We start from the raw sequence: 25,639 nt of genomic DNA, 5'->3' as shown, positions 1-25,639 counted from the left end.
AGGTCCAATCAAAGCAGGTTTATTTAGGGGGAAAAGGCGGAGTCAGACGGTGGTATCATAGCGACCGACCCGCAAATGAGTTTTTTTTTTTGGTCGTAAAATCTGAAAGGGATGAGAAACCGCAAATCAATGCAGGGACTCAATCTGATGACGTCGACGTAATGTATCCAGTAACTTTCAAGTTAATTGACTGATCCTGACACCATAGAAATACATTTTACAACTAATGTATACAATATGTAGAAAGGACAACCAAAATTAATAAGACACTTATAAACACGTTAAACAGCAGGTCATTGAAATGATTGGCAGAGCACATTCCATAGACATCACATAACTTTGGGACCCAATTTACAAGATCAACTCTCTATACATTTTAGTTAAAAAAAAAAAAAAAAAAACACACTTTGAAATTGACAACAAACGGTCAATGATAGTGCAAATGATACAAACAGCTGTGATGTGTTTCATCAAGTCATTGGATGTTGCTTGAAGGACAATTATTTTGATGATTCTTCAGCAAAATGGTGGACAGGTTGTTTTTGGTGTCACTTGGAGAAGGGCTTCACAATCTTCATGGAGATATAGTTCTGTAGAGATAAACATGTAACATGATTGTTAACACTTACACGATGATCATCTTCTATGCAATTTTGACCTAGGCCAAAAAGAACCGTACAATTGCCGATTTCAAATGATGAACCTTAGAGTATGTATGGATTAAGCAGGAAATGGAGAAGTGTGGGAACTTACAGGGAGCGAGTATAAAAGGATCCCGAAGAACAGTAACACTAGCAGCAGTAGGATCCCGATGATAAAAAGCAATCTGAATCTCCGCCATATGATGAACTTCAAGGTCTTGCAAGGGCTCGTAAACCAGAAGAACGATGTGTCGGGACGGCTGGCGGAGAGAGATGAGGCGGCGATGATTAGGCATGGTCAAGAAAATGTGACGATAACTCATATTTGAAAGGATAGTCACTTGGGTGGCTCCAGTTTAGGGTTCATGTTGGGTTCTTCTCTGCCTTTCCCGGCGGGTCGCTCCTCCATCTCCTTCTCCTCCACTATTTCCAGCGTCATCTCTACTTTCCCCTGTAAAAGAGATCCATTTAAGGGGACATTGTGGAAAATGTCATATTGAATTGCTTGCATACAAATACAGTGTTGCCCCACCTATTCACTGTACTCTGTGTTTTAACCTATTCTCCGTTATTCATTGAAAAACTGTTTTGGTGCTCTTTCTTAAACACGCTAAATCGCCACAAGACAATGCCAAAGGCCTGTCTAATGGGAAAGTAGTGCTTTGGCACCATCTTGTGGCAGCTTGAGCAACGACTTGGGTCTGTCCACTAGTAAGATAACTCACCGCAATAGTACAACTAATGCATGCCTCTTACAAGTAATGTTGTAATGTTTTCCCCCAATAAATGCTCAACCAGCATCATGGAATGCTGTTTGAGCTTTTATACAATATCCTTGATAGCCAGCTTGAGGTCAATGTACTAGTACATTCTTTGTCTGCACTATTAGGACAACTTTGCGAGACGAGTAGGACAATTACATATTAGTAGTGAGGGAAAACCACATCGCGTGACATTTGCACACCACTAGTAATACTACTAAGGTGTCGGGTGTTAAAAGGTAGAATTTTATATGGCCATAGAGGATATCGAATACATGCTCAAACAGCTTTCCATAAAGTGTGGAGTTTGCATGCTGTCCCTGCGCTTGGCTGGGTTTTCAACAGGTACTCCAGCTTCCTCCCACATTCCTAAAACATGCATGCTAAGTCTATAAATTGTCCATAGGTGCGAACGTGACTGCGCATGGTTATTTGTCTATATGTGCCCGGAGATTGACTGGCACAGACATAAACAAGAAGTATTGCATTACAAATGTGGGTTCAAACATACACCGAGGACTTTTTTCCCATCCTGCTCGATGGCGCACGGCCACCAGCCTCGAACTGACTTTTGGGTGAAAAGGGAGTTGAAGACGGACTTCTTGGAGGAGTCGGAGCTGGTCGTTCCGGGCAACATTTTCAAGCTGCACTTTTCGGGGGTTTTCGCAGGGGCGATTAGATTGAGTAGGTCCAGCTCGATTGAGCCTGTGACACAAATGTGGACACAAGTTCAATAGTTATCAATATTTCGTGAGTCAAAATATTTTCTTACCCAAGTAATCATCCAAGGAGAATTTGTCATTGTCCCATATCTGGACAATCAACTTGGGAGGGATCCTAAACTCAGTCTTGTCCAGATTCCAGAAGTGTTCCTAGGAAAGGACAGGAACGGTAATTGGACATTTAGCCTGCCCGTGATGCCCGCGATCCATTCCAATCGGACGCTCTCACTCACTTTCCTCGAGACGACGCAGAGCTGCTCCGCTGGCAGGTAGTCGAACGCAAAGACAAACCTCCAGTTGAAATTTCCATCGCCGTCCAGGGATCTGTAGTGAACGTCTGTCTTCTGTTTGTCCTCCTCCATTCCTGGCATCCATCTAGGACACAGTAGAATAAATAAGAGAAGCACGCTCGGGTATATCAAAATAGCAGGTGAGTGAAGGACTGTGAAAGCCCATTTGTCGTTCGATCACTCCCCCCCAACAGGTGAAAAACCGCGAGATGTACATTTTTTACAAATAATTGTATCCCCACACACATGCTTGAAACACATTTAAAATGACAAAAACTAACTTTTGAACACACAAAACAGTATCAAATGTACTGAGTATTGTAGTATCTGTGTATTAGATATGTGCCTTTAAGAGGCATAGTTATAGTGTATATACAGTCTATATTACCCTTTCACGTAGATATCGCTCATGCTTTCCCCTGTGATGCTTGTTTCGTCCAGCGTGACATCAGTTGTGTTCCAAACAATGGCACGCAAGTAATACCTGTTCCAAAGACAACACAATGTATAATTCTTCTACTGTCTGAACTCACTTTCCCCACCCCAACAAACATTTCATACTTCTTGGCTTTCCGTGGCGTGATGTCACACGGAGGCCCCGGCAGACCGAGGCTCTTGGGAAAGACGTCCACCCACATTTGAATCCGTCCCTGTATTTACGGGAAAGGGCATTTTAAAGTAACTTACCTCATTATCCTCCACGTACAGGAAGGCTCGTACAGACTAGCCAAAAGGGGGGGAAAGCATGCGCTATCCAAGCGGAGGGAACCCGATGCGCGATTATTTGCAAGGGGCCCAGAACGAGGACAGATTTCCATGTTTGACTAAGTTGGAAATCATCTAAATAATAATATTTGTGGTTATCACTATATTCCGTGACTTCTAATTTTAAATTCATTGTGTTTAATTGAAAATACACTTAATAATATATACATTGATGTGAGTTTCACACACACAAGCAGCCTTCTGAGGGAAACCATAACTACGATGTGGTCTGTCGTGAAAATGCTGCTTTAGATGCTCAAGTTGAAGTTTCAAGATTTGAATGATGAGGGCCTAAACGTGTGTTCCACTCTATTTCGTTGCCAGAGTCACTCTATTAAGGTGAATTATTTAGCAATGTTTCTTAACCTGTGACAAGTTGGGTTGGTGAGAGCTGCACAGGGTCCGGGTCTCTACATGCTCAGGTACCAAGCCCTGGTCTCTGAGGACATGCAGTGGCAGTCTCTCGCTGGCCGGACCAAGGTGGGGGTGGGTGGGAGTGGTTGCCTCTGCAAAGGGGCACAAAAGACCAAAGTGGTTGTGCATAAATGGAAATCACATGGAGGAGGTAGTTGGCTAATCATAAATCATAAATATACCAAAATCCTGCAGGCTGTATTGTTTTCCTGAAAAGAACAGAGTGTTTCCATCGCCCTCAAAGCGTGGGGGAGGAACACCCCTAGCCTTGGCCACATTTTGGAGAATCTGAGAAGGTTTCAGCTGGTCTCGCCATCGATTAATCCCAGAGCTGCAAGCAAGTCATATACTGTCATACAATAAGGATTTGTATTGCACATCTAATTGCACTTTCATTACAGCATACAAGTAGTAGCACAACAACCTTGTGGCATCTTGGTGCCAAGGAACTTCAGTGGCGCCTTGAGATACAAGTGACCCGACTTAGTTTTTCGAGATGCGAGCCGTCGTTCAGCTGCTTTTTTTGCGAGGTGCCTGTGACTCAACTAATTTCCCAAGCAACAACTTGGCAAACCAATTTTTCAAAAAAAAGAGTCTTCAAGATTTGAATTGCCAGTCTCAGCTAAACTCTACTGTCAAAGGACACATCCACTTCAACAAAGAGAATTACTTGAGAATTATTTGAAACAACCACTTCGAGTCTGCTAGATGAATGCTAACACACAATTCACACGAGTTAACAAGTGATGTTACAACCCTTTAAGCAATGGATATTTGAACAAAAACAGTACAGCAACACTGTAGACAGACAATATAACAATACTCGCAGTCATATATTCTTTATCCTCTGCGAAGAATGACTAGTAATATTACTGCGGCATATTGAGGAGCTGAGACCCCCTCCATGTACGACAGCATATCCGTATGTCTGTATTATACTGACCCCAGGTGACCAAGGCGTACACGCCAGAAGGAGCAGCACAATGTCCATTGAATTAAAGCAAAGAATGTGGCAAAAACTATTTTAATTGTCTTTACATTCTAATTAATCACATCATTACTGGAAGTTTTTATGACATATCATATTATAGGGTACTGTTATACTTATAAAACACATTTCAATTTTTTTTTATTTTTTTGGGAGGCCAAAATGGATTAATGGCATTGCCATTAATTTCACTGGGGGGAAATGATTTGAGATACGACTGTTCTGAGTTACAAGTGTGGTCAAACGAAACTTGTATCTCAAGGCAGGCACCTATACTGTAAAAAATAAATAAATAAATCAATAATAATAATAATTGCTGTTTTGAAAAATGCGATTCAACCGGGGACAGAACAATAAACCACGACATAGCGACGGAAGACTATATTAGATATGCATGTAGCTATTTGTAGCTCCTCCCTATATACTGCAAAAGACAAAGAGACTCACACACAGTAAGTCTGCGGCAGGCCACAGCAGGACCTGAAACGGGACAGCAGTCGGTTCTCCAAATCAATGACGGTCTCGCCCACTTTTTCGTCTCGGCTCAGTAAGTCGTAATCGTACACTGCGATCTTCAGATCTTTGTCTTGTGGCAAGAAGCAAGACAGCTCGAACATCCTAAACAAAGTGAGAAGCATTCTTACGGTGTAAAATAAATCCCAAAAATATCAAAGCAAAACATCTGCGCAGAATGACCTTCCAATTTCTGGATTTAGAGTGTTGGGTTGGTAGTTATCCCTGTCATCCACAGTCTTCCTCCCCAGTGATATTTTGACATATGGATCACACTGAAGGAGAACAATATTAGCTATGTCATTCGTACCATATAATATCTTAGTCATCAACATACCATGCCATTTGTGTCCTTGGGCTGCAGGTCAGTACAGCGCACGACATAGATTCTAACCAGACACTCCTGAGGTCCGCTTTCGGGAAGCTCTCGGAATTGTCGTGGGGGCGCTGTCACGCCAGGGTCATCGGGCAGCGGGTAGATCTTGAACGAGCCCTGCGCAACAGCAAAGGGGAGAAGATGAATGAACGATGTATCGTCTTCAAAAGAATGCAAAACATCAGTTGAGAAGACACTGGTACTCAATTTATTCGTACATCAAAAACAAAATACAAAATTCCCATTGAAGTTAATAGCAATGCCTTTATTCCATTCCAGTCCCCCCAAAACCACCACATTTTTTCATTTTTTTAATAAAGAAAACATTTGCTTTAGTATATAAAAACATAAAACATACAGTAATCGAAGGAAATCAACTGGTTTCATACTTTAGTATTTGTGTCTTGAATGTGTGCTTGGAAGGGGCGTGGCCTAGTGAGTGATGTCAGGGGCTGGAGTCGGGTTAGCCGGTTATTTCAGTGTGAGCGTCTGCGTGTGAGTTGTAGCCTACAGCAGACCATTGCATGTTCTCATTTTGTATTTTGTTGGCCTGGTGGCATAGTTGCCCAAGTCCTATTTTAACATTTTTGAGAAACAAGAAAAAACACAATTTTTAGTCAGCTAAAGATTTGTTTTTGACGCTTTATCCCATTCAATAAACGGCCCGAACTGCATTGGTGACTGTCGCTCTCCTTGCCCACACGCGAGGGTATTACAGTCACTTGCAAGCGCTCCGACTAACGCTTCCTCACCTTAAACTCTCCCACAACAGAGGGGTCGTCTTCCTCTCCTTCTGTCTTTCCTCGCTGGAGTTTGAAAGTGCAGCAAAAATCGGTGAGTCCCTGGAACTGTTCCACTTGCTCCAGTTCGTGGTCATACACCTGTAGAGGCAATAATTCAGTTAGGTCCAGAAGTATGAGCCCATTGAAAGGATGTGTTCAATCGAGCCCCGATGCACCACAACACTGAAATAAGAAGAATCAAGATGCAAATTCACTTGTTCGCAAATTCAAATCTGTTCTTCACTGAAAAACTTGCCAATTTGCTGTTATTTTTGGCTCTATCTGGACCACCTTAAGATGCCACAAGTCAGCACCAAAGCGGTCTTATAGAAAAGGGATTTGGCGCTACCTTATGGCATCCATAGGCAATTATGAACCTGGAATAAAATTCCAGAAAATGGGAGGAAATCTAATTCTCATTTTATTATCACTTGTTTACAACAAAAGCTTTCCTGCCCATCTTTGTTTTGGACATACTGTGAGTCCAAAGTCAAACCGACTAGCTCACTGGCTGTATTCTGTGCAAGTGGCGACAAACCGTGCTCGAGATTTCGTCAGAGTCTGAAGGCCAACATGTCCTCACCTGTAATGTGTCATATCCTTTCTTCAGGTAAGGCCCGCATTTCTCCTGCTGTCCAATCGAGGCGTAGAACTTACTCCACCAGTCGACTGCTTCCTCTTCCTGCACAATTGAGAGGAAATATGATATTTGAAGAGCCAGGACACAAGTGAACACAATGTGCCTGTACTCTACCTTGAAATATTTCAAATTCATTTTACCTATTGAAATGAATTGAAATTCCGTGAATCCAGTCCAGCCCCATCAAAATAAGTAAATCATCAAAAGAATATATACATCATTTTAATATTGAAAAATAGCTCTGCGTTATATAAAAAGCATAATGAAAGAGAAGGTAAACACAGTAAACAAAATGGTTTTATAAAGTATAATTATTTATTATTCGCCTGTTGGATGTGTGCCTTTGAGAAGCGTGGCCTAGTGAGTGATGTCAGAAGTTGGAGTCGGGTTGGCACATAGATATGAACAATAGGCAGATACGACACACCCATTTGAGCTGCATGCCTACAACAACGCAAAGCTAGTGGAGGCAAAGTGTCGGCGCATGTTAGTGGACGGCACAAAAACGTGCACATTTTGCTGCGTATGTTTGCGCAACAGTGACAACAAGGGAGCTGGGAATAATGGCTCTATTTTCAAATCAAATACCACACCCACTGTATCTAAAAAAAAAAAAAGAAAAGGCAGAAAGAGACTCACCTTGTCAGCTTGAACCTGCAATTTGGGAGTCATTGAAATGGTTAATAGAAAAGTTGTTATTTTATGTCCGGCCACATAAGTGTGTGAGTGCATTATGATTCACCTCAGCTTTGGCAGTCGACCTGTCCTCGATGTCTATGACAACATCTCCCTGAGCAGCTGCTATCATTGCCACTGAAATGTGAATCGGACGCAGAAGCTTGTGAATGAGTGCAGTGCATCGTGGCGCGTGTATGCGTGTGCGTGCGTCTACCTCTGGCAGACATGCAGATTTGACTGTTGACTCGATAGGGGTCACAGCGGAAGTCCTCCAAGCAGCCGATGGTGCACTGGCCCACCACCGGCTTCCTCCCGAAGGGTCTGTGGTCGATGACCTTCAGGACAATGGGGGGAGTGTACATCTCTTCTTTGGGGAGAAGCTGGAAAACAACAGGTTATTTTAAGGTGACATCATATGGAAAATGGACTTTTTAATTGTTTGTGTACAAATACAGTGTACCTCCATTTATTGAGGGGGATATGATACAAATACACCCCCAAAAGGTGAAAATCCACGATACAGAGACATTCTATATATATATATATATATATATATATATATATATGTATAGTTGTACCTCTTTCACAAGCTTTAAATACATTATTACATACATTAATAAATTATAAACATAAATTACATAAACCTATGAAAAGACACTTAGTAGTAGTAGTAATTTATTCGGCAAATTCGAAATCAAAAATTGCACCTTAGATAAATGTATCCATAACAGTACTCTCTTACATTTAAACTTATTGAAATACTTTTTAAATAAGTATTCCATAAATTGATATATTTATATATTTCAACACCCAAACACAAATTGAAAGCATAAACTGTTGTTACGTATTGTAGTGTTAGTGGCAGGTGGGATGCCGACTATGCGCGACAGACTCAACCTGTTGTATTAAAACCAACTGCAAACGCCACTACCGTGTAATTACCTCCTTGCAGCAGGAAACCATGTGGTTGAGTGAACATGCAAACACACATGCCAAAATCCTGATTTGGTGGGTTCTGTGTGGTAAAGGCTTATAAAACCCGGCACTGATTTCCAAATTTGTCAACTATCCTCCGGCATTCGCTGAAAAACTTCTTCCTGCAAAACACTAAGATGACCAACCCCCTGTCTAAATCAATAGCGCATTGGCACCATCTTGTGACATCTTGGTGCCAAGGAACTCTGTTAAAATAAGTGGAGTCGCTATTAGACAAGCTAAAGCCCTCTTTAATAGAAAGGTAGTGCTACGGTGCCATCTTTTGGCATTTATAGACAATTATGAACCTTTTGGGGTCCATCACTTATATGCGTTTTTTGCTATCCGTGCCAGGGCTCAGGGGGATAACGGAATAATGGGGGAATGAATGTCTTTCGGAAATTCTCTGTGTCAAAGGAGCTTAAGTGCGCGGTCTCTGATAGCCCCCCCCCAATGGGCACCGGGTCTTCAAACCAACTGGGCAAATAAACAGCCAAGGGTTTGTACCACTTTGAGTAGCAGCACAGATCCAGGAAAGTTGGGGTTCTTCTTGAAATTCTTGATGATGGCCGTTTGAACGATCTCACCGCCGCATTCCACGCTCAAGTTAGGAGAAGCAATTGTGGCCAGCTGGTAGCTCTTCATGTTCCTCAAGCCCCAAGTCAAGACCTAGCAGTAAAAACCAAAAAAACATCATTTTCATTCTTCATTTTTATCATCACTGACTGTCATGGTAGCAATGAAAGATGCTACCTCAATGGCAGTAAGCTGCACAACAGGCCTGATTCCTTGAGGAACCATGTAGAGCTTCTCCCCTCGGCGAGGAGGAGCCAGAGGAAGATCTCCCTCAGTCGCCTGCAAGGCAAGAGCACAGCATTCAAATCTTACATATTGTTTCATAAACCTCATTTCCAGAAAGGTTTTTCTTCAGCAGTTTTCAAATTCATGCAGAATTCCATTTTCCGAAAACATGAATGTCGGGTTTATTGAAGACTCTTAAATGGTCCATAGGTGTGAACGCTTTTTTTGTCCACACTGTACTTGTATTTGCCCTGCGATTGGCTGGAGACAGCGTTTACCTTGTCCTTCAATAGAAGCTCGGCCGCCAGCAGCACTTCTCCAGCACAGCGGCCCTTCTTGGTAACAGGGTACCACTGTAGTTTATTGCCAGAAGCCACACTGGGGTTCAGTTTGACTACTGGGGGGCAAATACAGCGACCCATGGGCTCATCTTTACCCTGCAGAACATAAAATGCTCAGACAAGTCCATTGTCCGTGTTTGTCTTTCTCAAAACGCACCACTTTGTCGCTGTCGTAAAGCTCCAGGACTACATCTGGCGGGTTGCGAGCGATAGTTTGTGGGTCCCCGTAGATTTCAACGTCGTCAAAGATGAGACTCTGATCCCAGGTGGGGTTCAACGTGGCACTGATGACCTCCGTGGTCTTGCTCAGGTGAAGGAATGACACATGGGCGTACGGATCTGCGGAGTCAGTCGGGGGAGACCGCCCAAGGCATAAGCAAACGAAGCTGCTTAGGGCCCCTCATCCACTAGGGGGCCCCAAAGAGTAAATAACAGTCAACAAAGCTGGGAGTATTGCGACAGAACAAAGTCACACAAATGTTACTAAAGCTCTTTTGTATATTTATACAAAGTTTCAAGCCCGAAGGATTCGACTTTTAATTTGTTTTAAAACAGTTTTTGTCACCTCTGTTCAGTTACATACAATATTTAGATATTTATATTATGTTATTTAATACACTGTTTTTTGTCCATTTTATATTGTTGTTATATAGAGTGACTTTATTTGATGTTGCACTTTATTGTTGTTATTGCACACTGCTGTTGACTCCTAAAAAGAATGATTCCCATTTTTGGCTTTTCACCTGAGAAGCTGTCCTTGTCCATGGCACAGAGATTCCTCGCCTGGTACACATACACTCTCAGCTGATAAATGTCGGACCCTAAAAGGAGCATTTTCAAATGAATCACTGCTGACAACATGATTGGGCACGATGCTTGTAATGTCTTATTTTTCAATAGGACGAGCCAGGAAGTGCTATATAGAAAAACACAAAGGCTTTGAATCAGTCGTGAGCTTTATCAGACTCTTGACTACTCACGGCTAAAGTGGCAGGAAACGGTGGGAGTGTTGGCTCCAAATAGTTTGGCAGCATCCGTTTTGCTGGCCTTCTCATCCACATCAACCCCCTGTCAACAAAACACGCAGGGAGAGACGTGCGTCAAGGACATTTTCAACCAAGGTTTGGTATGTATGCAATAAGTCAAACTGGAAAAAAATGAAGCTTGCTTAAGGAGCTTGACAGCAAGAGACACATGCAAGTGAATCACCAATATAAATAATATGACTCAGGATAAAGAAACTCACGTTGTTATGGTAACAGGCACATGGGGAAATCCTTGTTTTAGAACACAAGAGTCAATAATCACTATCGATACACCAGCAATGTCATCGAATGAGATCCAACACCAAAGCTCTATCAAAGATATTAGTGACCCTTCTGGGATAGCTACTAAAGAGGACATGTTATGGAAAAAGTTTGTGCGTCATGATTTGATGCCTTCATAGTGTGGCTCCTTCTGGTGTGCGCAGTATAATACATGTGTAAATACTCAAGGACAAAGAATATATGTCTGTGAGAATTGGTATAGTGTCTGTCTATGTGAGTTGCTGCGCCGTTGGTGTTCACATAGCGGTTGCTTAAAGGGTTATGACACTGTGACATCGAAGCGGTTCCAACTGTTACTGTTGCAGCTGTCTGCATTGTTTCTTTCCTAAAAAGAAAGAAACTCATTGATGTTGCACTTTCCTAAAAAAGGAAAGATTTAAGCTGTTGATGTTTCATTGAAAATGTCATGAAAGGTGTTGCTGTTTACACTGAAGAAAAGCAGTTTGTTTTGCATTTTCTTCCCTTACTGTACCCGATGTGAACGAAACCCTAAACTAAAAATCAAGGTACCTGTATGTACCTTTGGCATACTGTTAAAACCCTGGCAATGATACATTTATTTGCTAGCATAACACTCATGTGGTTTGTGATGAAAATACATTTAAGACCCCTGTATGAGCTGCGGTGTCCATTAACTAGACTCACCAGTGCACCTTCGAGCCTGAAAATGGCAGCTGCCCCGATGCGGTCTGACGGAACCATCTTCCTTCGCCAGCGTCGGCGTCGGAACGTGTCGGACGAGCGCTCCTTGCGGTGAAACTTCCAGCCGATGAGGGAGGAATATTCCCAGCCTTCCCCTGTCTCTCGTCTCTGCAGAAGAGAGTCAAGATTGACGGTGAAGACGAGGGCCATTTTTCTAAATCGGGAATCGATTGCTGCTTACTTCAGCGATGGTTTTATCAGAAATCTTTCTCCTGGGTCTGACGAGCCTCTTTCTGCGATGAACGTGGTACATCTTCTCCGCTGCCACCCAGGACTTGGGCTTGTCATGAGGTGGAATTGTCACTCCGTACTCCCAGCCTAGAGCCATAAAACACATGAAATGTTTTGGTTTTTTTTAACAGTGGACCCTCCCCTCCATAATTATGCGTTACCTTTCTCATCTACAGCTCTGTTGCTGTCGAAACTCCAGTCGTCCTCCCAAGTCCATCCAATGGGACACTCCAACTCCGAGGTGCTCTGAGCCTTTTCTCCATTCTAAAGTACACAGACATACATTCACTCAATGACTTTATCCTGGCAGAGGTGAAAAAAGCACTCACACTCTGTACTTAAAGAGAAGTGTGTGAAAAAAAACGTAAAGGTTGAAGCATCGATTCAACTTTTTTTTATGTAAGTAAGAGTAAAAGAAACAAAAAGTCAAAAGTGTGACAAGTGGACACCAATTCTTTACCCTTTGTTGATTTTGACCGAGGAATGTCAGGGACCTTTTATAACAACACCTGGAAACTGCTTTACATTCTGAAATAATTACCACAGGAATACCACTTAAAAATATATGTATTTTGCTCTCTATTATTCTGAGCCACAGTAACATTATGCACAGTTTGAACATTAATACTGCAGTTAAATATAGGAAATTGAAAAACTTTACTTCATGATTCCATTCAAATGGAACATTCAACTTAGTGATTCTTTGCATACTACTAGTGAATGGTAACAGTTATGAAGGGGAACAAGCACTCTATCTTTCCCTGTTGGTCACTTGGTGCCTGAATCCCTCATTTTTAACTGTGTGTGTCACATCATGAGTTCGTCTGACCTTTAAAAACAGGAGCCTGCAGCGTCGATGCTTACGAGAAGGAGAAGTAAAGCAAAACACCGAGGAGAACAGTTTTAAAACGCGAGCTGCGGTCGTGTGAAAACGCCTCAGTGGGTTTGGCGGCACGAACGACGACATAATCGTGTAGAGCAAACTGATAACAAGGGCTACTTTGCGTGAATGAGACAAGGCTTTTGTCCCATAATCTTCACCTGCATTATTCGCATAGTGTTGACATAAGTGGAATGCGTGTATGTACAATATTTGTGTGTACAGGGGAGAGTATTTTGTACCACATCGGTGTAGGGCTCTTCAGCAGGTTTCCACTCTCCACCGGGGAAACGTGTTTCGTTGTGAAAAACCTCATCCGTGAACTCCGTGTGGCCCGCGTCGGCTTCTGTCAACAGGCTGTTAAATGTTGATGGGTTAGGGTTAGTGACTCAGACAGCGTGCCAGGAGAAACTATTTACACGAGACCTGGATGCGGAAATTCCTTTTTTCCATTTCCTGTCATTGTGTTAGTCGTCGGTTACTGCGGTTGGAATGTGCGGCGAATTATGATTAAAGAATTTACAAAGGAACGAGTAGAAACGTGTGGCTATCAAGTCGTGTAGCATAACATAAACCGAGGCGGCCGAGTGGTTTGGAATGTACCCCGTGACAAAAAGGGTACCCGGCTCGACTGCCATAAGATCATAGGGACATTAAGACCACTTGCACAATCGAATGACATACAATACAGTACAATTCTGCCTTGAAAAAATAATAAAGCTCACTTTTCATGAATGTATCAATATGGTTATTATTTTACTTTGTAAATGTATTTGCACATGCAAAAAAACAAAAGTACAAAATGTATAGCCGATTTTGCACGTATTGGAGTGTCTGTGTACATGCATGTGCCTTTAAGAGGTGGGGCCTAGCGGTAGGGTGGTGTGTCAAAGTGTCTGGGCGTTAACTGTGGCCGACAGCAGCTCCTGCGTAAGTGTGCTCATTGTGTTTGTCTTTTCTTGTTGACTAAACGGCTGAAACGTGCATTGTGACTTTGGCTCCCCTTTCCCACATTACACTAAGTAAGGATACTGTTAAAGCGGACCAAAAAAAAACAGCAGAGAGTACACATGCCTACGAGTATTGTTGTATACTCTGTTTGTATGTGTTGCTTTTCCATGTGTGATAAAGTAGTAGTTGTTTGAATATTTAGAATTACCGTAAGATCTATGCTAACTTCTGTTAGCGCATCTGTGGTGTTTTCTATTACATGTCAGCATTCAGCTAGCGGACTTTCTTTGGACGAAATGTATTCTACATGGTTTGTATGAACATTTTGGTGTTTAAATGGAGAATGTTTAATTCTCTTTTATTTTATGTGTTAGATTTTCAATAAACCAAACGGGAAAAAAATGGAAAAAAAAAAACGCTTTATATAGTGGGTGAACACTGTGTAATGATTTTTCAAAAAAGACGGACCTGCGCTCAGGATTGACGAACCAGTCGCCTTCCCACTCCCATCCAGGCGGTGGCAGGAAGCGCTCTTTTTTGAGTTTCACTTTTCCGGTCACGTCTGAGGACTTGTGGCGACCCACCAGACCGTTAGCTCCCCACTTCCCAAACAACTGGGCCTGGTTTTCATACTATGGAGAGAGAAAAGGAATATTGAAGTATTCCTCAAAAATGAGAAAGGGCTTGTGCGTCACATTATCAATGTTCAGCGAAAGCCGTAGCTACCATTTCCGCATAGACGCTGAAGTTTCCCTCAGAGAAGCTGTTGAACTTCTTCTCCGACGCAGAGAGACCAAGCCACATGTTGACCCGCAGCTGAACGGGAACCTTGACGCCTTTATTTTTATCCACCGGGTACTGAAAAATGTCCATAAGTGTAGAGAAGGAAGCTATTAAACACACAGAGTCACACATCACACACACATAAAGAATGACTTGTCACGGTACCTGCATGAAGATAGTCTGCATGCGTCCGCAGTGTTTTCCACAGGCCTGTTCGCTGTAGTTGGAGTAGAGAATGTGGTGAGCCGGGACACGGGCGAAAGCAACTCGCTTCTCTCCTCTCAGCATCCAAATGATCACGTCGGGCATGCTGTTCTGAGGCTGGCGAAAGATTTCCAGAAACATTCGAGAAGAAAAACATGCTCATTGAGTTTCATTCACATGCCATATGGACAAAAGTGTTGGGATACACCTTTTAATCCATTCGCCGTATATGTTCGCCTTAAGCCAGCGGACTTCCGTCAGATATGGTTTGGTGGAATATTTTGGTGTTTAAATATACAACGCTTACTTATATTTTGTTTTATGTGTCAGTTTTACGGAAAATAAGCAGCTCGAAGCAAGCACGCTTCGTCTCTTATAATATGCAAGTGATAGAGTGACAAAAGGCGCTCAGGAATATTTTTGAAAAATGTGTTTCGATCATTTTAATAGGTGTGTTTTAATAGGTTGAAATGTGTCTACAGTGTGTGATGATGGGTAAAACTTATTTTCAAAGATTTATTTATACGGTCTCTCCACAAAGCAGATTTTTACCTATTGCAATAAACGGGTTCACTGTAAATGCAGCAGTAAGACAGGAAGGAGATTTTCTCTAACCTCAACCGCCAGCTGTTTGATTCTGTCCAGCCAGTCTTCGATGTCACCGACAGTAGCCTTGACATCTGTGGCCTCCTCTCTCATGCTATTGGCCATCTTTTGGAGGTTCTCCAGTGTTGCATCACGCATGATTTTTATTTGGAGATCCAGCGTGGTCACATTGGGCCGCTCCTCCACATCCGGTAACTGGAAACTGTCCGCCAAAAATTGTCAACGCCTTTAAAAGCACAAATTATCAATACCAGATCCTCATAAATACATAAAGTATTACCTGTTGAGGTCCTCAAGCAAGCGACTGAGGAGTTTGAGCAAAACTTCAACCTGTCGGTCGTCAGACAACTTGGCCTGGATGGCCATTTTCAAAGAGGACAAGTTGTGTTCCTGCATTAAAACGACAAAAGGGGCGATGATGAGCAGGCGACATTGACACGTGTTGTCCCAACGCGCCATTGTGTCTTAATCTTACGAGTTGTCCCGCAATAGACAGAAGAATGTTGACAGAGTCCAAACGGTGGCTGATATCTTCCCAGGAGGACGTGAGCGTTACCACTGGCTTTGTGTCTGCCCAGGGCAGGTAATAGTAGTGGTTACCTGAGGGCAGGCAGAATACACGCTTCAGGGAGTGACCAGAGAGTCTCCGGATAATCTATTATACTGTATCTCGGCACGGTCAGTGGTGGGCCATTTAGGACCAAGAAGGCCTTCTCTGCTGGTCCTAAACACTTTCAGAAGCCCTGATCTAAATTCAAATATATGTTCCATGAAATTGTATAAATGCATTCCTAACAGTGTGGCACGGTGGTGACTGGTTAGAGCGTTTCCCTCACAGTTCTGGGGACCAGGGTTCAATCCCCGCCCCCGCCTGTGTGGAGTTTGCATGTTCTCCCCGTGCCCGCGTGGCTTTTCTCCGGGCACGTCCCATTGAAGTCTCTTAATTGCCCCCAGGTGTGAATAGTTGTTTGTGTATGTGTGCCCTGCGATTGGCTGGCAACCAGTTGAGGGTGTTCCCCGCCTCCTGCCCGACGATAGCTGGGATGGGCTCCATCACTCCTGCGACCGTTGTGAGGATAAGCGGCTCCGAAAATGGATGGATGGATGGATGGATGGATATTCCTAACAGTCTATTCTCTGCATTTCATAACGTTTCTTTTGGCTGCGCTGCTTCCAGTAGTGTACAGTGGATATAAAAAGTCTACACACCCCTGTTCAAATGCCATTTCTGTTCAAATGCGGGTGCACAGTGGACACCTGCTTCGTACTAACCCCAAATAAAGTTCAACTTTCAAGTAGGCTTTTCCTGACATTTTTGTCGTCACATCGTACAGTTAAACGAGGGCGTGCACACTCTTAATTCTCTTAATTCCCCTCGGAAAAATATGTTTTGGTTTGTTTTTATTTAGGAAGGTATTAGGAGACGGATTCGGTCGGGTAAGTCCCCAGTGAAGGTCCAGGTGCCAAATGCACGGCCCTCCGGTGATAGGTCTGCAAGAACGCTGGCATTCGTACCGTCAAATACGGCATAGCTGTACTGGGTGGTGGACGCCAGAGGCTTGCAGGTGGAGTCCAGCTTGTTGCCGTAGTTTCCCATGCTGACCTCGAACTGGATGGGCTCGCCCGGCTCTTGGAGCATGCAGGCACTGTGGAACACTGCGCAAAGGGAGTACTTCCTCCTTCGCTGGTATTTCTGCACGCAAGAGCGAAGGAGGGGTTAAAATACTTGCTGTACTTTCTGCAGCTTTCATTTCCCTACTCTCAGTTTGTGTACTCTCTGTTTGACTTCAACTGGAACTGAGCCGCTGTTGCACAGCTGCCTTATTAAATAATCCTATACCTGTGCCACCAGGATGTCATCACTGGAAATATCGTCGACATTCTTATCCACTTTTCCATCCAGCACAGTGGACAGCTCAACAAGGACCCTCCCCCTGTAGGCGACACCTTCACCCTGCAAGTGCAATCAAGTTCAATGCAGATTTTCACATGAGAGATCATCAAAACATTCCAGGCAGAGAGGAGATTGTTATTGATTGATTTTTTTTTTTTTACCTTGCCAAGGTTAAGGTCGTCATAGGGGTCAGGGAGTCCAGTAAACTCTCTCGGGCTGCCATACAAGTTGACATAACAAGGACCAAAAGTTGGCAGGAAACCAGACTCGCTTGCTGCAGGATTCGCTGCACACACACACACACACACACAAACACACAGAATGGCCGAGACCTCTTTAAAACACAAAGCCAAAGTCTTGTCCTTTCTTACGCACATTCAGACAGGCTGCTGCAATGTTCACCTTGAGTGTCTGTTTGAAAATGAAACAAGAGGTTTAACAACCCTTATAAATGTTCAATTATTTAGTTTTGACTCTACTGTTATGCCTGTTTCCCAATATGTTATTACCACCACCAAGATAGCCATGTCCTCAGTTGGGAGTGTTTTAGCAAGATTAAAAGAGAAACTACTTGACCGATTTCCGTGAAACCTGGTAGAGAAGGCCGACATGGGGTCAGGAAGAAGCCATTTGGTGCAGATGTGGACAAAAGTAAATGCTCAACTCTTGCTAAGAAAAACTTTTTCAGAAATCGGTTAAATAGCCTTTGGTTTAATCCTGTCACACACATACATACGCACACAACAACGACAAAGCTGTCTTTCAAATTAAAAGCCAAACTCTTGAAACTGGTGCCCACAATTTCTTACGTACGTTCAGACAGGCTGTCGGAAAGTTCACCTTGTGTGTCTGTTTGAAAATGAAAGACATTGAGGGACATTAAATAACCCTAAGAAAATTGTAATCCTCTACGCCTATTATTTATCACCTGTATAATAATAATAATAATAATAATAGAAACATTTGATTAGATAAAATACAATGTATTAATGATGCATTAAAATAACAAATATTACTAATATTCAAATTGTAGTTGGAAGAGGTGTGCAGCTACATTTTGAACTCTCAAGTCAACTTTATTTGAAATGACAGCAAACAGCCTTACCTTCCCTCTCCTCGCCAGCAGAGGATATCTTGCTGAGGTTTAAGAACGTTGTTCCGATGGCGTCGTCCTTGCTGACACGGTCCCTGCCGAGAGTGCATTGGCACGTCAATAATCAGAAGCTGCCACGCTACCGCGTGGGAACGTCTCGCTTCTTACCAGTCAAACATGGTCAGCTTGATACGTTCGCACATGGACGGGAACTACAAAGGACAACGGACAAGGTCAAAGACTCGCATTATCGCCCGTTAGATCGCCGTACATTTTGTACCTTGACTTGAAGGTTGATGATCTGATTCCATTCAGGATTTGCATTTTTCTCAATGATTCTGGTGCACAGCTAAAAGGAACAACATGAGAATGATTTTCTCGCCAAAGAACAGGGGAAACAAAACTTCTGGCTTTGACTGATTCACCTTTTTTCCAGCAAAGCTAACCTCCAAATACGGATCCACCAAGTTCTTCCTGTCTCCATCCCCGCCAAAGACGTGCTTTATCGTCTGAACAAATGCGTCATCCACTGCGAAAAGAACAACAAGTTGCACAGCACTGAAAGAGATTTAACAAGAACACACTGCGCAGTACAGTACGTACTTGATTGTTTACATACTTTGTGGCATGTCCTCTGCACGGAACACTTTGATGCTGAGTGTGGCCCGTCGCATTGTGACTCCTGCCGGCACCAGAAGATTACTCTCGATGTCGTCCTGATCCTCGCTCATTTCTCTCTTCTCGCTCTGCATGACAGGACACATTTCAGTGCAATTGTTTAGTATTCATCACGAAAATATTGCATCAAGGACTTGATTAAATATATTTAATGTGATCCAATGCAGGAGTTGATATTATAAGGACCGTTGAGTCATGCAACCAACTATTCGAAACGCCGCTCAGTAAACTGCAGTGCACTTTTACACCACTGCAAACTGCACACGACAATCAGATTCAAATCAAATGTGAAATATATAATCAAGCAAATATGAAAACATTTAAATCGAGAATATTAAATGAAATAAAACAATGTAAATCAAATGACGTAAATAAGTAACAAAATAATAAATAGTACATTAAATATAATTCTAATAAAATTACATTAAGTTAATTCAATCTCAACCAAATGAGAAAAAAATAAACAAATAAGATACAACTGGATTAAATAAATGCAAATTCAAATAAAACAATTCAAGTTAAATGTGCAAATAAAATACAATTAAATTGCCATTACAAATATTTTAAGTGGTAATGAAAGAAATGTCAAGAAGATTGAAATAAAGTAAAGACAAGAAAATATAAATGCAAATAAAATCATGTAAGATATATGTCAGTATAATCAAATAAAATACATTTGCACACAAATTAATCACATTTAAATACATGTAGTAAATCCAAATACAATACAATGAAATACATGTGAATGTGGAAAAATACCCCAAAATAAATGTCAATAAAATAAAAAAGAAATGAAATGAATTTGAAAAAGGAATCAAATAATAGTAATAATAATTGAATTCAATATCTCCTTGCTCATGACCCAAACCGAGCATGATATCTCCTGCTATTGCAAGTGTAGCAATCCCAAATCAACAAAACAGTCTATTATATACTCCCACTACTGCGCTTGGAAGATAAACCCTGCACGCACCGGCGGCTCTTCCCCAGTCACCACAACGATAATGCTGACTTTCAGGTAACCTTTGGCGCCAGAGGTGGGGTCGTCTGGGTCACTCAGCAGCAGCCATTTCCTAAGTATGGCATGACCTGAACACAGTGTCATATTTATATCATATGTAATATATATATATATATATATATACACAGGAAGTTACAAAAGAGATATATATATTGGCAAAGACTGACCTGGTTCATCATAGATGTAGCCAACATCCAGCTGAGGAAGACAAGGGAAGAGAAAGCTACGTTTTTAACACTTTCTTGAACTGTTTGTTTCTTTGTTACACCCAAAACATGTTCACGGGTCAATGTGACCCGCTTCATGTTTCATCATAAAAAATAAAAACACAATATAAAAGGGAATATTAGAAAATGCAATACAAAAGCCAGCAGAAGATGTTTCACGCTGCATTACCTTGAACTCGCCCATTAGACTGTCTGCTCGGAGGGAGAAGGAATCATAAACCTTTGCAAAGAAAGAGCACAGCGTTGAATTCAATTCAAATCTGCCTTTCATTGGTCAAGCGTGCTATGATTTTGAAAATAAAAAAGTACACACCCTCATACTGATGCTCTCGTCAAACAGCTCTGAAGGGAGCATATTAACGTTGTAAAAAAATATCTAAAGGAAAGCAAAAACAAAAATTCAATAGTCATAAAGGAAAACAACATGTAGATTGAAACAACCGTTAAAGGACTTCAAAGGGAAGTGTTACGGAAAAGTGAGTTTTTACTGAACAGTATACAAGTAGTTCAGTCTACGGAGTGTGACATTAAACCAAGTAAATCTGTATAAAGTCATCTGATTTAAAAAGAAAGATAATATATATGTGTCCATAAGCAAGCCGTTCTGCACTTCTGCACATAACAATGGGCCTCATTTACATAACAGCCACCGAAATACCAAGTGTATGTAGTAAAGTGTTCACTCCACAAATCAAAATGTTGTCTTTAGCGCTCACTTCTTTCCCCACATACTCTGGCTCTGCTCTGCTCTGGCTCGGTAGTATTATATCTGTCATGGCCCTTATTTTAGTGCGAAAATGGGGTCATTTTTCTAGCGTGATAAAATACTTCCCAAGATGTCCTGAATGAGCTGAACAGTTTGAAGTTTGGCTGGACGAGGAGGTCAATGCGCAAAATCACGGCATTATTTTGGGAACGTTGTCGTGGAATAATGAAAAGTGTGGGAATTTGGAGAGTGTGAAAAATAGTCGGGACGGTTTGAATCGGTTGTACTAATTTGCAAAATGTCTCCCTTCGTTTCGATGCAAATGATAAAATGGGAAATAATGCGTAAATGCTCTTCATCATTCACACAACGACAAGGAATGGCTGTAAATCAACTCAATACCTCATCAAAGAAGGGGTTATTGCCACTTCTTCTTCGCGTCCTATGTGTCTGGCCGCACACGTTTGCCTTCACCACGGGCTTGACGTTGTTGCCAGGCAGCTGTCGGCCCTCGATGACCCGGATACGAATCTGGACGTGGGAAAGAAGCAGTGAGGCTTTTTTAGTTAAGTAGTAGTTCCAAAAGAAAATGCGCAGGACCGATTTGATCTTATATCATGTCAGTCAAGTGATTACAAATTCCCTCGTGAATTGAATTGAAGCTCCAACACAAAACCTGGAAATCCTGGGGCTTGTTAGCCAGGGCCCTGTGGTTCTTGCGGCCGATGCGCAGCGTTTTCCTGGGATGGACTGACGTGCCCGGAACTGCCGGGCTTCCCACGTGGTCCCCTGCCTCCGCGTCAGCTTCCCCCTCATCAGCCACCTCGTCGGCCTCTGGGGTCCACAGTGGCATGATGCAATGTTGCATTATTTGAGGTAAAGTACATACCGGTACCGATAGCATAAACTCACTTTTATGTATAGATACTGTACACTGTGCTCATTTTCCCTCTTTACACTTACAGTCCAAAACAATTCCATTCGAAACGATTCATAAATTGAGCAAACTTTGAGTGGAAGTGGTTGTTTTATATTCTATCTTCGAGTTGGAAATGACACGAGAAATGTGTCCTTTGATTGACTTCAACTTACACACTGACAGACAACAATTTTAGGTGCACCCTCACAACCTAATGAGATGCAATACAAGAGGTTTGTTAAAAATTCGAACATCATAATGCTCAGTTTTAACACCTCTTATAGAGGTCTCAACTTAATGTTTGCATGCCTCGGTCCAACAAAAGTGCCGATTATTGTCTTTGTAAAAGCAGAATTGTCGAGACAGCGCTTGTATCGAATCTCATTCGACTGAAGTCGACTTGTGAGTGTACTGTCTCCTTACCGTTGTCCACATGAGACACGTCGCCGTCCGCCGTGTCCCCGGGTGGTTCATATCCAATGAGGAAATTCATTGTTGCCTGAAAAAAAGTGTCCCAAATGTTATATTTACCAAATAAACCATTTAAACACATTTAACCTTATTAAAGCACACTTATCAAACATGTATTTGAACACACACACAAAAAAACTTCAAGCATGAAGTGTATAGAACAGTGATTCAGTAAGTACAGTTCAAAGTTCTAGTTAACTTTTAAGTACAATACATTTGCATTTAATCTTTAAGAACTGCATGTTTTAAAACGTATTCAATGATCATGTTTTCATTTAATCATTAAATGTTCAAACTGTGCATCATGTTACCATGGTTTAGGAGAATATTCAATATACTTTTTCAGAATAAAACCTCTGTTTTTTATGGACAACAGGTAAAGAAAAGAATATGTATTGTGGTGTCTATGTTTCAGATATGTGCCCTTAAGAGCCGGCGTGTGACATCACTGAGTCCACATGTGAATGCCTGGGTGTGAGCTGTGGCTGGCAGCAGCTTCTGCTTGAGTCTGCTCAGTGTGTTTCCAATAAACGATAAATATGGGCGGCTCGACTTTGGCAAATTCTCCTTACTCGCAGATTGGTTTTGAAACCTACCCCCTACCATTAATCATCAAAAATCCGCCTACTTTGTGTTGTGTGCCATCTGCCGTTTAGTGGGGGCGCAAATGATGAAACTGCGATCTAGCAGGGGAACATTCCATTGGGTTACTTTTCCAAAAGATTTGTTTTACCCCAATTGGTTGCTGCTTCTCATTGCTCAGGGGCACATTCTTGGACGGGAGCGATCTCACGTGACCACCGGCCAAGTCCCTCAGAGAGATTTTCGCAGATCCTATGAACCTGAAAAGAAAGTGAGGAATTCCACATGAATCCTTATAGTTAATCATTTGTTTGAATGCAAAACAAGTCTGCCGGTAAATGTCTACTATAGGAGGAAACTGGCCACTGCGTGACTAATTGCTTGAACCATGTGGGGAGTGGACTGCTTCCACTTTTTCACCTCTGTGATGCCACTGTGTGGTTATTAACCACAATGGATTGCAAAATGTGATTCATTTATTGTGCAGGAAATTCATACTTTGCTTAGGCTGGCTGGAGAATAGTGCCCGGTGTAACCCAGCCTTTCTCCCAAAGTCAGCTCCCTGGCCACTCTAATAATGAGGACAAGCGCTAGAGAAAATGGATGGATGAAAAAAGATCACAATCTGTATTGTGTCATAAAAATGACTAAATACCATTTTGAAAAATGTATTCAAGTTACGACAGGTAAATAACCACCCGCAAATCACATACAACAGACTACAAGTTGACCTGAAGTGCAATAAGCGTTGTGTATGATATGGCTTCTGAGTCGAAATCACAGTGGCGAACAGAGAAAAGACACACATGAACATCACAATGTAAACATGTTAAAGTTGTTCAACCGGCAGAGCCAAAAGAAATATTGGCGTTTTCAAATTGGTCCTGTTCCTGTATTTCTGAACATCACAATGTAAACATGTTAAAGTTGTTCAACCGGCAGAGCCAAAAGAAATATTGGAGTTTTCAAATTGGTCCTGTTCCTGTATTTCGCATGCCTGTTTTGTTGTGTCGTTTCTGTTTCCACATTCTTTGACGGGAGCAAGAAAAAGTCTGACATGTCCTCAGTCAGAAATGTTTCGGCACCTCATGCTCACACAAGGCATGTATGTATGTCTCTGTGCTATAGACAGAATATATGTTGCGGTAATTAGTAGGAAGCGGTCACGCACTTACTGCGACAAATAACTCATGAATATGCAAATCGCTAGTGTATCCCCTCACTTCTACTCTCGTCCTGTAGACTTTTAGAATTCACATAATTAATGCCACCACACTTCAGTTGCACAGTCGGGTTCATGACCCTTCTTCTGCATGCTTCTTCTCCTGTCCTTGTCCTGTTCTATCTTGTCCTGTCCTTCCCTCACTACAGCCCCATGCAACACTCATATTTCATGTTTCATTGTTGTAGATAATGTAATGATTGACTTCTCTCATCCTGTTTACAAGTAGTCCTTTGTCTTTTGTCTTTGTTTCTCTCTCCCTTCTAGAAACCTTGTTCTGTTCGACTGATCAAGTCTGATTCTCAATCAATCTCAATTATAATACTACAGCGGAAGCTTAAAAATTCCACTGTGACACAGTAAAACTGTTCCGGCATGAAAGGGATACAGATTTTCCATTCTGCTTGACCTAAAAGCCGAAATGGAAAAAAAAAAAAAAAAAAAAAAAAGAAGTAGAAAGCGTGTGTCACGACTGTAAGAAACGATGACACAGTTCATGGGGTGAATGAGGAACACCATGTAAAAAAAGCCACTGATGTTCAACTCGAGCCATGCAGAGAATCAACATTTCATAGTTGGATTCCTTTGCCATCAAAAGCCCTTTCTCGGTCTTGTTTTCTATTTTGAGATGTCAACAAAAGCAAAGATTATTAACATCCAAGTCGCTGTTCTGCTAGACAAAAAGCCTATTTTTTTTTTTTTTTTTAGAAATCATTGTTTTTGGTGAAACTAACCCATGTTCTACTGCTGATTACTAAGAACGGAGAAAGCAAGAGGCACACTTTTTTCTTGTTTATGTGGTAAACAGACAATGCAGTTTCAGTTAAGTTATCATTTTTTCGAAACCTTGTTTTTAGTTTCATTTCAGTTCGTGGAAATCTTTGTTTCAAACCTAGTTTTCATTATTTTGTTTACTGTCCATAATGACCACCCTTAGGATAATGGATAATGGAAAGATGGCATGAGAAACGACAAAAGATGGAAACAATTAGAACACACCACAGGCATATCGTGTTCCGTGGCCATTTGGCCAAATTTAGCAAGGAGGGGGGGACTGGGCTGGGGGGAAAGGCAGTCTTATGAAAACAGTACGGATCATATTCATGAGCTGCAGTTTCAATTCCTCATACAGATTAAAAAGCAGCTGCAGTCATTCAGTCTGAGAACAAATGTGATACTTTGCATAGGAGATGAATGTGTAGAAGCCGTAAAGCGTACAAACCAACAAGCACATCCAAATGGGCTCTTTCTTCAAACAGACTCTGCTGCTATAAATAGCACATACTGTTAGATCATACCATATATTTAAACAGCTACGCTTTCCTGATGCGATAAATATGTACAGTGAAACCCCACATATTCATGGTTTGGCATTCTCAAATTTGCTTATTCACAGATTTTTATGCTCAAAGCCACATATTTCTTTTATGTTGCTGCCATCTTGTGGCATCTAT

The 25,639-nt window shown here is 41.9% G+C and overlaps 1 protein-coding gene across 6 annotated transcripts in view; it reads right to left on the bottom strand.

The window, feature by feature from the left end:
* Window positions 1–3: 3 nt before the first annotated feature.
* Window positions 4–25,639, bottom strand: part of myofl (myoferlin like) — a 31,058-nt gene continuing 5,422 nt past the window's right edge. The window contains exons 4-55 of one of the 6 annotated variants that reach the window (XM_061790756.1): window positions 23,115–23,223; window positions 22,334–22,409; window positions 21,668–21,825; window positions 21,394–21,522; window positions 20,599–20,661; window positions 20,455–20,505; window positions 20,226–20,256; window positions 20,011–20,126; window positions 18,979–19,105; window positions 18,785–18,888; window positions 18,640–18,708; window positions 18,528–18,571; window positions 18,372–18,454; window positions 18,080–18,115; window positions 17,642–17,677; window positions 17,428–17,552; window positions 17,213–17,326; window positions 16,888–17,065; window positions 15,848–15,972; window positions 15,653–15,762; window positions 15,382–15,574; window positions 14,728–14,883; window positions 14,506–14,637; window positions 14,248–14,411; window positions 13,071–13,185; window positions 12,110–12,212; window positions 11,899–12,035; window positions 11,661–11,825; window positions 10,668–10,755; window positions 10,431–10,508; window positions 9,845–10,026; window positions 9,625–9,783; window positions 9,299–9,400; window positions 9,053–9,214; window positions 7,785–7,950; window positions 7,635–7,705; window positions 7,532–7,546; window positions 6,836–6,934; window positions 6,223–6,351; window positions 5,432–5,587; window positions 5,278–5,369; window positions 5,029–5,199; window positions 3,776–3,924; window positions 3,546–3,685; window positions 2,976–3,064; window positions 2,803–2,898; window positions 2,358–2,499; window positions 2,175–2,274; window positions 1,914–2,107; window positions 983–1,092; window positions 754–901; window positions 4–590 (exon numbers count right to left, since the gene is read on the bottom strand). In XM_061790756.1, coding sequence (XP_061646740.1) covers window positions 549–590; window positions 754–901; window positions 983–1,092; window positions 1,914–2,107; window positions 2,175–2,274; window positions 2,358–2,499; window positions 2,803–2,898; window positions 2,976–3,064; window positions 3,546–3,685; window positions 3,776–3,924; window positions 5,029–5,199; window positions 5,278–5,369; window positions 5,432–5,587; window positions 6,223–6,351; window positions 6,836–6,934; window positions 7,532–7,546; window positions 7,635–7,705; window positions 7,785–7,950; window positions 9,053–9,214; window positions 9,299–9,400; window positions 9,625–9,783; window positions 9,845–10,026; window positions 10,431–10,508; window positions 10,668–10,755; window positions 11,661–11,825; window positions 11,899–12,035; window positions 12,110–12,212; window positions 13,071–13,185; window positions 14,248–14,411; window positions 14,506–14,637; window positions 14,728–14,883; window positions 15,382–15,574; window positions 15,653–15,762; window positions 15,848–15,972; window positions 16,888–17,065; window positions 17,213–17,326; window positions 17,428–17,552; window positions 17,642–17,677; window positions 18,080–18,115; window positions 18,372–18,454; window positions 18,528–18,571; window positions 18,640–18,708; window positions 18,785–18,888; window positions 18,979–19,105; window positions 20,011–20,126; window positions 20,226–20,256; window positions 20,455–20,505; window positions 20,599–20,661; window positions 21,394–21,522; window positions 21,668–21,825; window positions 22,334–22,409; window positions 23,115–23,223 — 5,929 coding nt within the window. In that variant the 3' untranslated portion in view covers window positions 4–548. Of the gene's footprint in view, window positions 591–753; window positions 902–982; window positions 1,093–1,913; window positions 2,108–2,174; window positions 2,275–2,357; window positions 2,500–2,802; window positions 2,899–2,975; window positions 3,065–3,545; window positions 3,686–3,775; window positions 3,925–5,028; window positions 5,200–5,277; window positions 5,370–5,431; window positions 5,588–6,222; window positions 6,352–6,835; window positions 6,935–7,531; window positions 7,547–7,634; window positions 7,706–7,784; window positions 7,951–9,052; window positions 9,215–9,298; window positions 9,401–9,624; window positions 9,784–9,844; window positions 10,027–10,430; window positions 10,509–10,667; window positions 10,756–11,660; window positions 11,826–11,898; window positions 12,036–12,109; window positions 12,213–13,070; window positions 13,186–14,247; window positions 14,412–14,505; window positions 14,638–14,727; window positions 14,884–15,381; window positions 15,575–15,652; window positions 15,763–15,847; window positions 15,973–16,887; window positions 17,066–17,212; window positions 17,327–17,427; window positions 17,553–17,641; window positions 17,678–18,079; window positions 18,116–18,371; window positions 18,455–18,527; window positions 18,572–18,639; window positions 18,709–18,784; window positions 18,889–18,962; window positions 19,106–20,010; window positions 20,127–20,225; window positions 20,257–20,454; window positions 20,506–20,598; window positions 20,662–21,393; window positions 21,523–21,667; window positions 21,826–22,333; window positions 22,410–23,114; window positions 23,224–25,639 lie in introns of those variants that run through there. The other 5 variants (XM_061790757.1, XM_061790759.1, XR_009790917.1 and 2 more) reach the window with 5 other exon arrangements.

The sequence above is a fragment of the Phyllopteryx taeniolatus genome, chromosome 11 (assembly GCF_024500385.1).
Source record: "Phyllopteryx taeniolatus isolate TA_2022b chromosome 11, UOR_Ptae_1.2, whole genome shotgun sequence".
In the NCBI taxonomy this organism is placed as follows: domain Eukaryota; kingdom Metazoa; phylum Chordata; class Actinopteri; order Syngnathiformes; family Syngnathidae; genus Phyllopteryx; species Phyllopteryx taeniolatus.
This window is presented reverse-complemented; position numbering and strand designations above follow the sequence as displayed.